This window comes from Melitaea cinxia, chromosome 12 (assembly GCF_905220565.1).
Source record: "Melitaea cinxia chromosome 12, ilMelCinx1.1, whole genome shotgun sequence".
NCBI lineage: Eukaryota > Metazoa > Arthropoda > Insecta > Lepidoptera > Nymphalidae > Melitaea > Melitaea cinxia.
The window spans coordinates 17,227,840-17,244,735 of NC_059405.1; the positions used below are offsets into that span (position 1 = coordinate 17,227,840).

Below are 16,896 nucleotides of genomic sequence, written 5' to 3' on the forward strand. Positions count from 1 at the left end.
TTTTTTTATTTTCTCAAATGATGAAAAGGAAATGATATTGTTAAAAGATACTTTAAGTAGAAAATTTAATATTAAAGACTTAGGTGAAATTAAAAAATGTCTAGGTATGAGTGTGAATTATGATAAATTAAATAATGTTGTTACATTGAGTCAATCAGATTATATAGATAAGCTGTTAAATAAATTTTATATGATTGATTGTAAAGCTAGTGATACCCCCATGGAAGCTAAATTAAATATTGTTAGAAATGAGTGTCAGAAAAGTGATAATCCTTATCAGCAGCTTATAGGGAGCCTTATGTATCTTGCTGTTCTTACTAGGCCAGATATTGCTTATTCTGTTGGATACTTGAGTCAATTTAATAATTGTCACAGTAGTGAACATTGGTCTTATGCTAAAAGAGTTTTGAAATATTTAAAAGGGTCTAAAAATGTGGGTTTAAAATACTGTAAAAATGGAAATGTTGATATTCAGGGCTATGTTGATAGCGATTGGGGAAATAATTTTGTAGATAGAAAATCTTATTCAGGCTTTTGTTTTATGTTGTCGGGTTCTGTCATTTCGTGGGGTTGTCGAAAACAAAAAACAGTAGCGCTCTCAAGTACTGAGGCAGAGTATATGGCACTCACAGAAGGTTGTAGGGAAGCAGTGTATCTTCAAAATTTACAAAATGAGATAACTAAACGATTGTATACTGTTGTATTATATAGTGATAATCAAGGTGCTAAAAAGTTATCAGAAAATCCTGTTTTTCATAACAGAACTAAGCACATTGATATCCGTTATCACTATTGCAGGGAAGTTATTTTTAATAAGATAGTTAAAGTTGATTATTTACCTACAGACAATATGCCAGCAGACATGTTTACAAAAGGTTTAGTTTTAGTTAAGCACCGTAAATTTATGAACATGCTGGGTATTGTTAATGTTTTATAACTAATGTATTGTAATTTAAAATTTGCTGTAATTTGAGAGTGGGGGTGTTAAATTGTGAGTACTCAAATTACTGTTGTTGCTATTTATAAGTTATCTGTGGTGATTGATATAATTAGTCTGTGTCATTGTTGTACTCTGTGTAACATAAATTTAAAATATATTTCTCTTCCGTTTTGGTCAGCACAAGTAAAAGCACGTTTCGTTAAACCTCTTAATTATAAGATAATTATAACATAGGCGGCCCGGACTCGCCATGCCGACGTCTATACGTCGGCATAGTTCGCAGCATGGCACTGTACGGTGCCCCCGTGTTCGCCGACGCTCTCGCGTCTCGCGACAACAAGGCCCTCCTGCGGAGACCCCAGAGGGCCATAGCGGTGAGAGCGATACGGGGATACCGTACGGTGTCGTGGACGGCGGCCACGCTTCTCGCGGGCGATCCGCCCTGGGAACTCCAGGCGGAGATGCTCGCGAGAGTGTACGCGGCAAAGTCGAGCCTCAGAGCTGGAGAAGGGCAGGTCCGTAGTACGGACCGAGCGATGGACATCAGGACTCAAGCTCAGAGGGCCCTGATGATCAAGTGGGAGGAGAGCCTGGGGTCTCCGGCGGCGGGCACGGTGACGGTGGACGCGATACGTCCACATTTAAGTCGCTGGGTCCAAAGGCGGCACGGGGTGCTGACCTTCCGCCTGACGCAGGTGCTTACCGGGCATGGTTGCTTTGGTAAGTACCTGCACCAGATCGCGAGGAGGGAAGCCACCCCTGCCTGTCACGAGTGTGGTGCTCCGATTGACACGGCGCGCCACACGCTAGAAGAGTGCGCCGCCTGGGACCCTCAGCGGAGGGCCCTCGTGGCGGTCATCGGCGGAGACCTCGCGCTGTCGAGCGTGGTCCGCTCCATGCTCGGCAGCGCGAGGTCCTGGTCGGCCGTGGCCTCCTTCTGCGAAGAAGTTATCTCGCTGAAGGAGGCTGCGGAGCGTGAGCGCGAAGCCGACGCTCACGCCGACGCGCTACGAAGGAGGCGACCGGCGGGACGGAGGAGGCGTCGCTACGCGCTCCTCCACTCTCCGCATCGTGCTTGACGCGGGGGCGCAGCCGGCGCCCCTCTCCTCCTCGCAAGTCGCGGGGGGGAGGGGGGCGCGTGAGGCGCCCTCGTGGCGGGCGCGGTGTGGGGGGGGAGGCGTCGCTGGGTCGCTCCCCCTCCCTCCACATCGTGCTTGGCGTGGGGGCGCTCCGCGCGCCCCTCTCCTTCCCGCAAGTCGCGGGTGGGAGGGGGGCGCGCGGGGTGCTTTCGCGGCGGATGTGGTGCGGGGGGGGAGGCGTGGCGGCGCGATCCTCCGTCCTCTGCATCGGGCTCGGCGCGGGGGCGCTCCGCGTGCCCCTCTTCCCCCTGCGGCGATGTGGGAGCGCTCTCGGTGCCCGGGAGCGCTCTACAATCGGAGGCGGCCTGCCCTGCACCTGCAGGCAGGCCCACCGTCCGGGGCGTCATGGCGAATACTTTTAGTGGTCCCGTGGCGCCCCACCAGGACGACGAGGGCACCGCTGGTTTTTACTGAGTAGTCCGGCATTGCACTCCCCGCCGGGAGTCTCAGACTTCCGTCGCCTTCGGGTGACGGGGGTGCGTAAACGCATTTTCCAGCGTAAAAAAAAAAAAAAAAAAAAAAGGTTAGGTTCGCGAGGAAGGACAGAGAGGCCCCAGCTTCCGAGCCGGTCGACCAGGCGGCGGTCGCGACGTTGACCCCGCCAGCGAATCCGGCTCCGAAGAGGGGGAAGCCAAACGGACGGGAGAGAAAGAAAAAGAAGGGTAAGACCGCGAACGCGGTCGAGACTCCGGCGGCAGCGCCGAAACCTGCTGCGAAACCGGCGCCCGCGACTCCTGCCGCACGGGAGACCTGGTCTACCGTCCTCGGACGGAAGGCCGGGAAGCCAGGCAAGGGTGCGGCTACGGCTGCTTCGAAAGAAGCAAAGCCGAAAAAGAAGTTGCGGGCGCCGTCTTCGGCGGCGGTTTCGATAACGCTGCAGCCGGAGGCGAAGGACAGAGGCGTCACGTACGCCTCTGTAATCAAGGAGGCCCGCAGCAGGATAGACCTCGATGGTCTGGGAATCCAAACGCTCAAGATCCGAACGGGCGCGACGGGTTCCCGGATCATCGAGGTCCCTGGAGCGGAGAAAGGCGAGAAGGCCGACCTTCTCGCCTCGAAATTGCGGGAAGTCCTCGGCACCGAAGACGTCAGAGTGCAGCGGCCTTCGAAGAGGGTCGAGCTGCGGGTCATGGGGCTCGACGACTCCGTCACCGCCGAGGAGGTCACCCGAGCACTGGCCGCGGAGGGTGGGTGTCAGCCGGACGACGTGAAGGCTGGCTCCCTCGCCCCCAACGGCTCGCTCTGGGTGAGCTGCCCGGTGGTCGCGGCGCGAAAAGTCGCCCGTGAAGGACGATTGCGCGTCGGCTGGACCACGGCGAGGGTCCGGCTGCTCGAACCGAGGCCGCTGAGGTGCTTCCGGTGCCAGGAGACGGGGCACGTCGGCGCGAAGTGCACTCGCGAAGTGGACCGCAGCGGCGCCTGCTACCGCTGTGGCGAGTCGGGCCACAGACTTCGCGAGTGCAAAGCCGAGCCGAAGTGCGCCATATGTGCGGCGGCGGACCGGCCCGCCAACCACAAAATTGGCGACAGGAAGTGCCCCGACTACAACAAGAAAAAGGGAAAGACCAACAAGAGTGGCAGGCGCAAAGACAGACCCGTAAAGGCTACCGTCGTCGACGCGCCGGCTGCTAAGCCAGTGGAGGATTTAATGGACGCCGATAATTAATGGCGTCCATTAAGTTCTTGCAGGCTAATGTGAACCACTGTGCCAGAGCTCAAGATCTGCTGATCGAGAGCATGGCACAGTGGGGCATTAAGATTGCGATAGTGGCGGAGCCCTACGCGGTCCCCGATCGCGGCGATTGGCTGGGCGACCTGGACGGGTCGGTCGCGGTGATCGCTCCGGCCTCTGCGGGCTTCGTGGACGTCCGGAGGGGGAGCGGATACGCACTCGGTACGATGGACGGAGTGGCCGTCATCGGCGTGTACGCTCCCCCGAGCCGGAGTCTCGCCGACTTCGAGGCAATGCTCGCGGAGATCGGGGCGTCGATCGCTCGGCGGCCGCACCGTGCCGTTCTGGTCGCCGGCGACTTCAACGCCAGGTCGGTGACCTGGGGGGCTCCGGCGACTGACGCGAGGGGCGCGATCATGGAGGAATGGGCGGTGACAACGGGCCTCACGTTGCTGAACCGGGGCACGAGGTACACCTGCGTGCGAAGGAGCGGTGGGTCCATTGTGGACGTGACTTTCGCGTCCCGAAACCTCCACAACCGCGTCCGGGGTTGGAGAGTCTTGACCGACGTCGAGACCCTCTCCGACCACCGGTACATTCGGTTCGACGTCTCCTCGTCGCGTTCGAACGCGTCCGACTCGAGCGTTCCGATCGGCACCGGCCCGCGCTGGGTGCTGAGTCGGATGGATGCGGAGATCGCCGCGGAGGCTGCGATAGTGGAGGAATGGATCCGCCGACCTTCGGAACCGGCCCTTTCCGTCGACGAGGAAGCAGAGGGCATCCGCGAATCGCTAGCGCGGATCTGCGACGCGGCGATGCCGAGGGCGAAGCCGTTCCCGCCGAGGCGGCACCTGTACTGGTGGCGTCCGGAGCTTCGCGACTTGCGCGAAGCCTGCGTGAGATCACGCCGCCGATTCACCAACTACAGGCGGAGGCGAAGAAGGGACCAGGCCGCAGAGGACGGCCTGTACGACTCCTACCGGTCCGCCTGCAAAGCGCTGCAGGCGGGCATTGCACGCGCTAAGGAATCGTGCTGGGACGAGTGGCTGCGAACTCTGGACAGAGACCCGTGGGGCAGGCCGTACCGGGCGGTGCGGAAGAAGCTCCGTCCGTGGGCACCCCTTCTGACCACGAGCTTGCAGCCGCAAATCTTGCAGCGCGTAGTCGAGTCCCTCTTCCCTCATAGGAACGAGTGGAGCCCACCGGCTATGGGCGTCGCGGAGCCGCGTCTCGCGGAGAGCGGGATCCCCCCTGTGACCGAGGCGGAGCTCGGTGCGGCCGTCGCGAGGCTCAAATCGAAGCGCACCGCCCCGGGCCCGGACGGCGTCCCGGGAAAGGTGCTGAGCCTCGCGACGGGTAGCATGGGCGGCAGAATTCGGGCCCTGTTCGACAGGTGCCTGGAGCAGGGCCGGTTTCCCCAGGTGTGGAAGACGGGCAGGCTCGTCCTGCTGAAGAAGGACGGACGGTCGGCCGAACAGCCTTCGGCCTATCGACCGATCGTGCTCCTCGACGAGATCAGTAAGGTGTTCGAGCGCGTCCTGGCGACTCGAATTCTCGAGTCGATGAACCCGGGATTGCACGAGGCGCAGTATGGATTTCGTCGGGGCCGGTCGACCGTCGCGGCCATCGCCCACCTCAGGGACCTCGCCGAGTCGGCGGTCTCCCGGGGTGGAGTGTTGTGGGCGGTCTCGCTGGACGTGACCAACGCGTTCAACTCTCTGCCCTGGGAGACGGTGAGGGTGGCGATGGGATACCACGGTATCCCGCGCTACTTGCGTAGGCTCATCGGAGCTTACTTTGCGGGAAGGGCGGTAGAGTTCCCGATAGGCGGCGGCGGTCTGTCGAGGCGGTCCATGTCGTGCGGCGTTCCGCAGGGTTCGGTCCTCGGACCGCTCCTGTGGAACATCGGCTACGACTGGGTGCTCCGCGGTGCCACGTTGCCGGGAGTGTCGGTCATCTGCTACGCAGACGACACTCTCGTCACCGTTCGCGCCGGCGGGCACCGCGAGGCGGGCCTCCTCGCCACGGCCGGCGTCGCGCAGGTGGTGGCCAGGATTCGGGCTCTCGGGCTGGAGGTCGCCTTGCAGAAGACGGAGGTCCTGGCCTTTCACGGGCCGAGGGCCGCTCCTCCGCCCGGGACGTCGATAGTCGTCGGGGGTACTTCGATCGCCGTCGGGTCGACGATGAAGTACCTGGGCATCGTTCTCGACGGTCGCTGGAAGTTCGACGAACACTTCCGGCGGCTGACCCCGAAGCTTCTGGCCGCCGCCGGAGCGCTCGGGAGTCTACTGCCCAACCTAGAAGGGCCCGCCGACAAATGCAGACGCCTCTTCGTGGGCGTCGTGCGTTCGATGGCGTTGTATGGCGCTCCGATTTGGGCGGGCGCTCTCTGCGCGCGGAACGTGTCGCTGATTCGCAGGCCGCACCGCGCTATCGCGCTGCGGGCTGCGAGGGCGTACCGCACGGTGTCCTACACCGCATCGTGTCTCCTCGCCGGCAGCCCCCCGTGGGAACTGGAGGCCGAAGCTCTCGCGTCGGTCTTCTGGCGCGTGACGGAAGCGCGCCTGAGGGAGGAACCGCCTCGTCCGCAAGAGGTCGTGCGATGGAGGAGAGAGGCTCGCGATGGCCTCTTCCGGAAGTGGTCGGAGAATCTCGAGGACCCGAACGTAATTACGAGTCGGGGGCTGGTGGCGGCGATTCGGCCCGTTCTGCGCGGCTGGGTCGATAGGCGACACGGTGCGATGTCGTTCCACTTGGCGCAGATGCTGACCGGGCACGGCTGCTTCGGTCGCTACCTGTGCCGAGCGCTGGGGCGGGAGCCGACGTCGGAATGTCACCATTGCGACGCCGGCGCCGAGGACACGGCGGAGCACACGCGCGCGGTCTGCCCGGCGTGGTGCGAAGAGCGCGCCGCCCTGTCGGCGGCCATCGGAGCGGATCTCTCGCTGCCGGCCGTGGTCTCGGCCATGGTCGGCAGCGAGGAGAACTGGAGCGCCGTCTCCTCCTTCTGCAGCGCCGTGATGCTGCGGAAGGAGGCGGCGGAGCGGGAGCGGGAACGGGATCCGAACTCGCTTCCGTCTCGTCGCGGTAGACGCGGTCGGCGGCGCAGAGCCTACCTGGCCAACCTGCAGCCGCCGCCCCCGTAGTTTGGATCAGCGGGCGATAGGTCGGGGGATCTATCGACCGCATCGCACGATCCCGAGGAGGACGGAGAGAGGCGATCTTATGTGTTCAAGGGATCCTCTCTCGGGTCGCTGTCGCTTTTGCGGCGACGACGACGGGCCCTAGTCTGGGCAGGCGCCGGCGGGATCGCGAAAGAGCTTTGTGTCCTCGCGATCTCGCCACAAGCGCATAGGCGGAACACACGTGTGGTTTTTGTTCAGTAAGAGTCTGACTCCCCTCCGAGCCCCCCCAACCGGAGGGTGTCCATGAAGGATTTTCCACACGTAAAAAAAAAAAAAAAAAAAAAAGGTTAGGTTCCCGGGCCTTTGGAGCCTAGGCCCCAGACTTAGGTCTGGGACCTAGGCTCCAAGGGGAGGAGTTCCTGGACTTCTACCTGGGCGCGTCCCCCGTTTGGCGGATAGGGGAGTGTCGCCGCAGTCGAATGACTGCAGGCGGTAGGGGTCTACGGACCCCCGCGGACCAACACCAGGCGAGGCGTCCGGGTCCCGCTCTGGTCTTGTACTGGAGTGGTCCTGTGATCGCACATTGCGCCACGAGGGAGCGCGGAGTTCGCGTGGAATGGCCTAGCCTTTCACGCGGCGCCGGAAGAGAGGGCGCGGAGTGGGATGTGGACCTTGGCGGTCCCCCCCGGCACTAGAGGGCGGGGTGAGCGTTATTTATTTATTTATTTATTTATTTATTATTTTTATTTATTTATTTTATCATCATCGCTCGCCCCCCTTGGTGATTTGGTGAGTGTGGCGCTGCGAAGGCGCGGAGAAGCGGGGTGGGGATTTTCCCCCCTGCTCCTAGTGGACGGGCGACCTCGGCGGCGGTGACCCCGCCGTCGGGTAGAGTGGGCGGGTTTCCCGTCCGCTCTACGCCTCATAAGCTCGTAACCCCGTGCGAGGTGTCGTGGTCATGTCTCGCGGCTTCGTGCGGGACCGAGGGGTCTTGCCTTAACCGGCCGGATCTAGAGGAAGAAGACCTCTATAAAAATTACCCCGAATCCTAAGCGGCGACACAGCGCGAAGGGATGCGTGGCCGATGGGAGGTTCGGTCTAACTGTGTCATCACTTAAACATGGATACGTGCATTAAAACATTATTAACCCAGGAGGGTACCGGCGCCTCAGGCAATGGAGAATCCCTTCGCGCTTCGGCGCGCAGCCCTGTCGAATCTGGGATGGGCAAATCACGTGTTTGTGTTTCGGAGCTTTCCGGTTCCGACGAGAGGCCCGAGAAGGGCGGAGTTGAGGTAGTGCCCGAGAAGGGCGGAGTGGACGTAGTGCCCGAGAAGGGCGGAGTGGACGTAGTGCCCGAGAAGGGCGGTGAAGACGTTGGGCCCGAGAAGGGCGGAGTTACTGGCGGAGTGAGACAGCCGCGAGTTGTCCTCACGCGTGTGGACAGCGTCGGCTCTCTCTCCTCGGTCGACGGGAGGCTTTGGGGGGCGGGATCAGATTCCGACGACAACATGTCGTTGGGATCTTCCCGCCGCCGAAAGCCTCAGTTTAGGAAAAGAATCCTGTCTCCGGGCTCCTCGGAGGAGGAAAATGAAAGGAAAAGGGCGACGCCTGGCAGAGGCCGAGGTCGACCGGCTACAACCGGCCAATACGTCGGACTGGCCGAAGCCAGACGTCGCCTTAACGACGAAAAGGAGCGCGAACGGAAAATCCAGGCGGAGAGCGAGCTGGCCGACATGGCGCGTGCGGTCCAATCCAGGACAAGCTCGCGTCAGTCGGACATGTCGCTCAGCGACGACGCCGGAAGATGTGGAGACGCGCTTTCTCGAGCGGAAGGTTACCTTGAGCTTCTGCAAAAGGTGACCGGAAGCTCGAGAAACCTCAAGGGCACTTATATCAAGGCCCTTAAACAAGTGCGCAAAGGCATGAAGGAGGTGGTGGAGGAACTCGCCAATCGCAACGCGACTGACGAGGTCGTCCACCTCAGGGCGTTGGTTGCCGAACTTCGAAAGGAGAAGGAGGAGTGGAGGTCGAAGTTCAACGCCCTGGAAGAAAAAATGGATAGATTCATGCTGTCGCAGACTGCGGCGCATAAATCTCTGCGTCCCGACGACTGGGACGAACGTGAACGCTCTCTCGCGTCCAAACTGAGCGACATGCTCAACGCCTCGATCGACGCCAAGATCGAGGCGTTGAGCGACCGGCTCTTACCGGCCAAAGCGCAGCGTGTCGCTCTGGACGCGAGGAAGGACAGAGAGGCCCCAGCTTCCGAGCCGGCCGACCAGGCGGCGGTCACGACGTTGACCCCGCCAGCGAATCCGGCTCCGAAGAGGGGGAAGCCAAACGGACGGGAGAGAAAGAAAAAGAAGGGTAAGACCGCGAACGCGGTCGAGACTCCGGCGGCAGCGCCGAAACCTGCTGCGAAACCGGCGCCCGTGACTCCTGCCGCGCGGGAGACCTGGTCTACCGTCCTCGGACGGAAGGCCGGGAAGCCAGGCAAGGGTGCGGCTGCGGCTGCTTCGAAAGAAGCGAAGCCGAAAAAGAAGTTGCGTGCGCCGTCTTCGGCGGCGGTTTCGATAACGCTGCAGCCGGAGGCGAAGGACAGAGGCGTCACGTACGCCTCTGTAATCAAGGAGGCCCGAAGCAAGATAGACCTCGATGATCTGGGAATCCAAACGCTCAAGATCCGAACGGGCGCGACGGGTTCCCGGATCATCGAGGTCCCTGGAGCGGAGAAAGGCGAGAAGGCCGACCTTCTCGCCTCGAAATTGCGAGAAGTCCTCGGCACGGAAGCCGTCAGAGTGCAGCGGCCTTCGAAAAGGGTCGAGCTGCGGGTCATGGGGCTCGACGACTCCGTCGCCGCCGAGGAGGTCACCCGAGCACTGGCCGCGGAGGGTGGGTGTCAGCCGGACGACGTGAAGGCTGGCTCCCTCGCCCCCAACGGCTCGCTCTGGGTGAGCTGCCCGGTGGTCGCGGCGCGAAAAGTCGCCCGCGAAGGACGATTGCGCGTCGGCTGGACCACGGCGAGGGTCCGGCTGCTCGAACCGAGGCCGCTGAGGTGCTTCCGGTGCCAGGAGACGGGGCACGTCGGCGCGAAGTGCACTCGCGCAGTGGACCGCAGCGGCGCCTGCTACCGCTGTGGCGAGTCGGGCCACAGACTTCGCGAGTGCAAAGCCGAGCCGAAGTGCGCCATATGTGCGGCGGCGGACCGGCCCGCCAACCACAAAATTGGCGACAGGAGGTGCCCCGACTACAACAAGAAAAAGGGAAAGACCAACAAGAGTGGCAGGCGCAAAGACAGGCCCGTAAAAGCTACCATCGTCGACGCGCCGGCTGCTAAGCCAGTGGAGGATTTAATGGACGCCGATAATTAATGGCGTCCATTAAGTTCTTGCAGGCCAATCTGAACCACTGTGCCAGAGCTCAAGATCTGCTGATCGAGAGCATGGCACAGTGGGGCATTAAGATTGCGATAGTGGCGGAGCCCTACGCGGTCCCCGATCGCGGCGATTGGCTGGGCGACCTGGACGGGTCGGTCGCGGTGATCGCTCCGGCCTCTGCGGGCTTCGTGGACGTCCGGAGGGGGAGCGGATACGCACTCGGTACGATGGACGGAGTGGCCGTCATCGGCGTGTACGCTCCCCCGAGCCGGAGTCTCGCCGACTTCGAGGCAATGCTCGCGGAGATCGGGGCGTCGATCGCTCGGCGGCCGCACCGTGCCGTTCTGGTCGCCGGCGACTTCAACGCCAGGTCGGTGACCTGGGGGGCTCCGGCGACTGACGCGAGGGGCACGATCATGGAGGAATGGGCGGTGGCAACGGGTCTCACGTTGCTGAACCGGGGCACGAGGAACACCTGCGTGCGAAGGAGCGGTGGGTCCATTGTGGACGTGACTTTCGCGTCCCGAAACCTCCACAACCGCGTCCGGGGTTGGAGAGTCTTGACCGACGTCGAGACCCTCTCCGACCACCGGTACATTCGGTTCGACGTCTCCTCGTCGCGTTCGAACGCGTCCGACTCGAGCGTCCCGATCGGCACCGGCCCGCGCTGGGTGCTGAGTCGGATGGATGCGGAGATCGCCGTGGAGGCTGCGATAGTGGAGGAATGGATCCGCCGACCTTCGGAACCGGCCCTTTCCGTCGACGAGGAAGCAGAGGGCATCCGCGAATCGCTGGCGCGGATCTGCGACGCGGCGATGCCGAGGGCGAAGCCGTTCCCGCCGAGGCGGCACTTGTACTGGTGGCGTCCGGAGCTCCGCGACTTGCGCGAAGCCTGCGTGAGATCGCGCCGCCGATTCACCAACTACAGGCGGAGGCGAAGAAGGGACCAGGCCGCAGAGGACGGCCTGTACGACTCCTACCGGTCCGCCTGCAAAGCGCTGCAGGCGGGCATTGCACGCGCTAAGGAATCGTGCTGGGACGAGTGGCTGCGAACTCTGGACAGAGACCCGTGGGGCAGGCCGTACCGGGCGGTGCGGAAGAAGCTCCGTCCGTGGGCACCCCCTCTGACCACGAGCTTGCAGCCGCAAATCTTGCAGCGCGTAGTCGAGTCCCTCTTCCCTCATAGGAACGAGTGGAGCCCACCGGCTATGGGTGTCGCGGAGCCGCGTCTCGCGGAGAGCGGGATCCCCCCTGTGACCGAGGCGGAGCTCGGTGCGGCCGTCGCGAGGCTCAAATCGAAGCGCACCGCCCCGGGCCCGGACGGCGTCCCGGGAAAGGTGCTGAGCCTCGCGACGGGTAGCATGGGCGGCAGAATTCGGGCCCTGTTCGACAGGTGCCTGGAGCAGGGCCGGTTTCCCCAGGTGTGGAAGACGGGCAGGCTCGTCCTGCTGAAGAAGGACGGACGGTCGGCCGAACAGCCTTCGGCCTATCGACCGATCGTGCTCCTCGACGAGATCAGTAAGGTGTTCGAGCGCGTCCTGGCGACTCGAATTCTCGAGTCGATGAACCCGGGATTGCACGAGGCGCAGTATGGATTTCGTCGGGGGCGGTCGACCGTCGCGGCCATCGCCCACCTCAGGGACCTCGCCGAGTCGGCGGTCTCCCGGGGTGGAGTGTTGTGGGCGGTCTCGCTGGACGTGACCAACGCGTTCAACTCTCTGCCCTGGGAGACGGTGAGGGTGGCGCTGGGTTACCACGGCATCCCGCGCTACTTGCGTAGGCTCATCGGAGCTTACTTTGCGGGAAGGGCGGTAGAGTTCCCGATAGGCGGCGGCGGTCTGTCGAGGCGGTCCATGTCGTGCGGCGTTCCGCAGGGTTCGGTCCTCGGACCGCTCCTGTGGAACATCGGCTACGACTGGGTGCTCCGCGGTGCCACGTTGCCGGGAGTGTCGGTCATCTGCTACGCAGACGACACTCTCGTCACCGTCCGCGCCGGCGGGCACCGCGAGGCGGGCCGCCTCGCCACGGCCGGCGTCGCGCAGGTGGTGGCCAGAATTCGGGCTCTCGGGCTGGAGGTCGCCTTGCAGAAGACGGAGGTCCTGGCATTTCACGGGCCGAGGGCCGCTCCTCCGCCCGGGACGTCGATAGTCGTCGGGGGTACTTCGATCGCCGTCGGGTCGACGATGAAGTACCTGGGCATCGTTCTCGACGGTCGCTGGAAGTTCGACGAACACTTCCGGCGGCTGACCCCGAAGCTTCTGGCCGCCGCCGGAGCGCTCGGGAGTCTACTGCCCAACCTAGAAGGGCCCGCCGACAAATGCAGACGCCTCTTCGTGGGCGTCGTGCGTTCGATGGCGTTGTATGGCGCTCCGATTTGGGCGGGCGCTCTCTGCGCGCGGAACGTGTCGCTGATTCGCAGGCCGCACCGCGCTATCGCGCTGCGGGCTGCGAGGGCGTACCGCACGGTGTCCTACACCGCATCGTGTCTCCTCGCCGGCAGCCCCCCGTGGGAACTGGAGGCCGAAGCTCTCGCGTCGGTCTTCTGGCGCGTGACGGAAGCGCGCCTGAGGGAGGAAACGCCTCGTCCGCAAGAGGTCGTGCGATGGAGGAGAGAAGCTCGCGACGGCCTCTTCCGGAAGTGGTCGGAGAATCTCGAGGACCCGAACGTAATTACGAGTCGGGGACTGGTGGCGGCGATTCGGCCCGTTCTGCGCGGCTGGGTCGATAGGCGACACGGTGCGATGTCGTTCCACTTGGCGCAGATGCTGACCGGGCACGGCTGCTTCGGTCGCTATCTGTGCCGAGCGCTGGGGCGGGAGCCGACGTCGGAATGTCACCATTGCGACGCCGGCGCCGAGGACACGGCGGAGCACACGCGCGCGGTCTGCCCGGCGTGGTGCGAAGAGCGCGCCGCCCTGTCGGCGGCCATCGGAGCGGATCTCTCGCTGCCGGTCGTGGTCTCGGCCATGGTCGACAGCGAGGAGAACTGGAGCGCCGTCTCCTCCTTCTGCAGCGCCGTGATGCTGCGGAAGGAGGAGGCGGAGCGGGAGCGGGAACGGGATCCGAACTCGCTTCCGTCTCGTCGCGGTAGACGCGGTCGGCGGCGCAGGGCCTACCTGGCCAACCTGCAGCCGCCGCCCCCGTAGTTTGGATCAGCGGGCGATAGGTCGGGGGATCTATCGACCGCATCGCACGATCCCGAGGAGGACGGAGAGAGGCGATCTTATGTGTTCAAGGGATCCTCTCTCGGGTCGCTGTCGCTTTTTTTGCGGCGACGACGACGGGCCCTAGTCTGGGCAGGCGCCGGCGGGATCGCGAAAGAGCTTTGTGTCCTCGCGATCTCGCCACAAGCGCATAGGCGGAACACACGTGTGGTTTTTGTTCAGTAAGAGTCTGACTCCCCTCCGAGCCCCCCCAACCGGAGGGTGTCCATGAAGGATTTTCCACACGATAAAAAAAAAAAAAAAAAAAAAGGTTAGGTTAGGTTAGGTTAGGTTAGGTTAGGTTAGGTTCCCAGGCCTCCCCAGGCCTTTGGGGCCTGGGTCTCGGACTTAGGTCTGGGACCTAGGCTCCAAGGGGAGGAGTTGCTGGACTTCTACTGGGCGCGTCCCCACGGTGGCGGATAGGGGAATGCCACTCGCACTGAGCGGGTGGTAGGGGTTTTCGGACCCCCGCGGACCAAAACCAGTAGGTGTGGGCGCACCTTTAGCGGCTTGTCAGCCGCGCGGCCTAGGGGAGTAAACCCCGATTAAAAATCTAAGCTGTGAAATAGCCCTATTAATCATGGAAACAAAGACCAAAACGAGACTACCCCAGGAGGGTACCTGCGCCTCCGGCAAAGGAGAATCCCTCCGTGCATCTTCGGATGCACGCTGCCCGTTCGATTCTGGGGAGGGCACCCTTTGTTACTGTGATTCGCCCCATATGGGCGTTGACGTTGTGCCCGGGAAGGGCGGTGATACGACCTCTGCAAGAAATACGGACTCCGATAACAGCCTTCGGAGTGGCGGCTCAAACGAGCCGTCACTCTCGAGGACTGGTCTCCCCTCGCGAGATCGCAAGGGGAGATTCCTCTCACGCCAAAAAGGCCCTTCTAAGGGCCAGGACAAAGGTGGAAACCGTTTTGCGGTTCTGGCTGCGGACGACAAAACGGACACCGATACAGACATGGTTTCGGGATCCCCTGATAGGCATATTGCTTTGACGGGACGGCGGAAGCGACCCTCATCCTCGACCTTCGCGTCTGGGCGTGACGGTTCGGACACGGAGGCCGAGGGCGCGGGCCTCGCTAAAATTAACACGGCGAGAAGGGGAAAGGCGAGAGGAACCACGGCGGGTCCTTCCCGCGAAAAGTTCCTCAAGCCAGCACCTGTCCGGCCGGAACCCGTAAACATACTCATCGACAACGAGCCCGACGTCGGCTCGTTGATCGTAGACGACGTCGTTGCGCTCAACGCGCAGGAACTCAGGGCGCGCGCGGGCGAGGGACTCGCCGTAATACTAGAGGTTGCCCGGAAATCCGGGAACCTCAAAGGCGAGTTCGTCGCAAAGCTGAAGAGGTCCGCGACGGACCTGAGCGAGGTGGTCGACGCCTTTGCCTCTAGGACCGAGGCCGATGAAGTGAGGCGGCTCCGAGCGGAGAACCGCCGCTTCAGGATCGAAATAGAGGCAATGAAAACGGAGCTGAAGGCGATGCGGCGCGGCTTCGCCGAGGCGAAGACGGAAGCGGCCGCTAACGCCGCCGCCGCCGCCGCCGCCGCTGCCAACGCCTCAGTCGCCGGTCCACCTGCGACACTTCCGGTGGCGGCCATGCTAGAGGAGTTCAAGCACTCCTTGACCTGCTCGCTGGGCGATATGATGAACGTCCGGCTGGCGCAGATCGAGGAGAGGCTGCCGCCGGCTCCGTCGGTCCGCCCCCAACTGGGAGCTGGTGGACCTCGACGCCCTGAGACGGCGGCCACTACGTCGGCGGCCCCCTCCACGGTTGCCCGGGAGGAAACCTGGGCAACAGTGGTTAAAAGAGGGAAGGGCAAGAGGAAGGGGAAAGGGAAGTCCTCCGCCCCTCCATCTACACCTGCAGTCGAAGGCCGGACTGCCGCCCCTGCGGTGAAGCCGACTGGCAAGCCAGCCGCGGCGTCGTCCGCGCGACCGGCCGCCAAGCCGACCGCCAAGCCGACCAAGCAGCCTGGAAGGCCGGCAATAAAGGCGACGGTTAAGGCCAAATTCAAGGCCCCGAAGACTGCGGCAGTCGTCGTCCAGCTGCAGCCGGCGGCTATAGAGAAGGGTCAGACGTACGACTCCATCTTCCGGTCGGCCGAAGACACCGTGAAATTGGAGGAACTGGGGATCGAGCGCATCCTCTTCCGTCATACGGCGACGGGAGCGAGGATGCTCGAGATACCCGGTTCCGACAAAGAGGAGAAGGCCGACCGGCTCGCCAGCCGGCTCAGGGAGGCCCTCTCGGACGTGGCCACCGTCGTCAGGCCCGTTAAGACCGCGCAGGTGCGCATCTCGGGCCTGGATGACACGGCCACTCCCGAGAGGGTGGCGGCGGCGGTCGCGAAGGCGACATCGTCCGACGTCGGCACGGTGAGGGTCGGGGCGATCCGCTCCGGCTTCGGCGGCATGGGCTCCACCGTCGTATCCTGCCCCGTCTCGGTTGCGAAAGCGCTGACCGAGGGGGGCAGGCTACTGATCGGCTGGAGCTCGGTGCGAGTGTCGGCCCTGGAGGCGCTCCCCATGCGCTGCTTTAAGTGCATGGGGTTGGGCCACACGCGCCCGAAGTGTCCGGCGACTGTCGACAGGGGCGACCTCTGCTTTAAATGCGGGAACGCGGGGCACAAGGTCGCCTCCTGCCCGGAGAAGACACCGCGCTGCGTGGTGTGCGCCGAGGGAGGAAAGCCCTCGGGGCACATCATGTGCGGCCGCAGGTGCAGGCCTGCGACCTCGAAAGGAAAGGGGGCCCTCGGAACCCGGGCCCCCCGAGAGACCGCAAGCCAGACAGCCGCAGACGGCGTTGCCCCCCCGGCCGCGGCGGGGGAGGTGGAGGTTGTGATGTCTGAGTAATCCATGGATCACATCAGACATCACAGCTTCCTCCAAGCCAATCTCAACCACTGCGCCAGGGCTCAGGACTTGTTGACCCAGTCCATGGCGCAGTGGATGATCGATGTGGCCGTCGTCTGCGAACCGTACTGGGTTCCCCCCCAACCGAACTGGTTGGGGGATCTCGACGGCACGGTGGCGGTCGCACTAGGCAGTTCCGCCACCCGCCCCCTCGCACTCGTGGAGCGCGGCTCGGGATACGTCGTGGTGACGTGGGGAGAGTATGCGGTCATCGGCCTCTACTTTTCCCCCAACCGCAGCCTGGCGGACTTCGAGGTCTTCCTCGACACCGTCAGAGCTGCGATATGCCGACAGTCGCCGAGAGCCGTGATAGTTCTCGGCGACTTCAACGCCAAGTCCCGAGCCTGGGGCAACCCGAACACGGATGCGAGGGGGCGGGCCGTCGAGGATTGGGCCCTCCTCTCTGGTCTGTCACTCCTGAACGTTGGAAACGTTCAGACGTGCGTGCGATTGCGCGGGGGTTCCGTGGTGGACCTCTCGTTCGCCAGCCCCGCAATCGCGCGGAGAGTGACAGA

General features: G+C 62.6%; 1 protein-coding gene across 1 annotated transcript; it reads left to right on the forward strand.

Annotated features, from left to right (window-relative positions):
* The first annotated feature begins 1,224 nt into the window (after nucleotides 1-1,224).
* Nucleotides 1,225-16,321, forward strand: LOC123658303. Its single transcript, XM_045593742.1, has 2 exons — nucleotides 1,225-1,660; nucleotides 14,028-16,321. Exons 1-2 carry the CDS (start codon nucleotides 1,225-1,227, stop codon nucleotides 16,319-16,321), a joined length of 2,730 nt encoding a protein of 909 aa, XP_045449698.1.
* Nucleotides 16,322-16,896: the final 575 nt, after the last annotated feature.

Bases quoted from the DNA above. Each gene is read 5' to 3' on its own strand.
- LOC123658303 (XM_045593742.1), top strand. From the start codon at position 1,225: ATGGCACTGTACGGTGCCCCCGTGTTCGCCGACGCTCTCGCGTCTCGC. The intron at 1,661-14,027 runs GTAAGTACCTGC...GCTGTGAAATAG, and splicing joins TACCGGGCATGGTTGCTTTG to CCCTATTAATCATGGAAACA.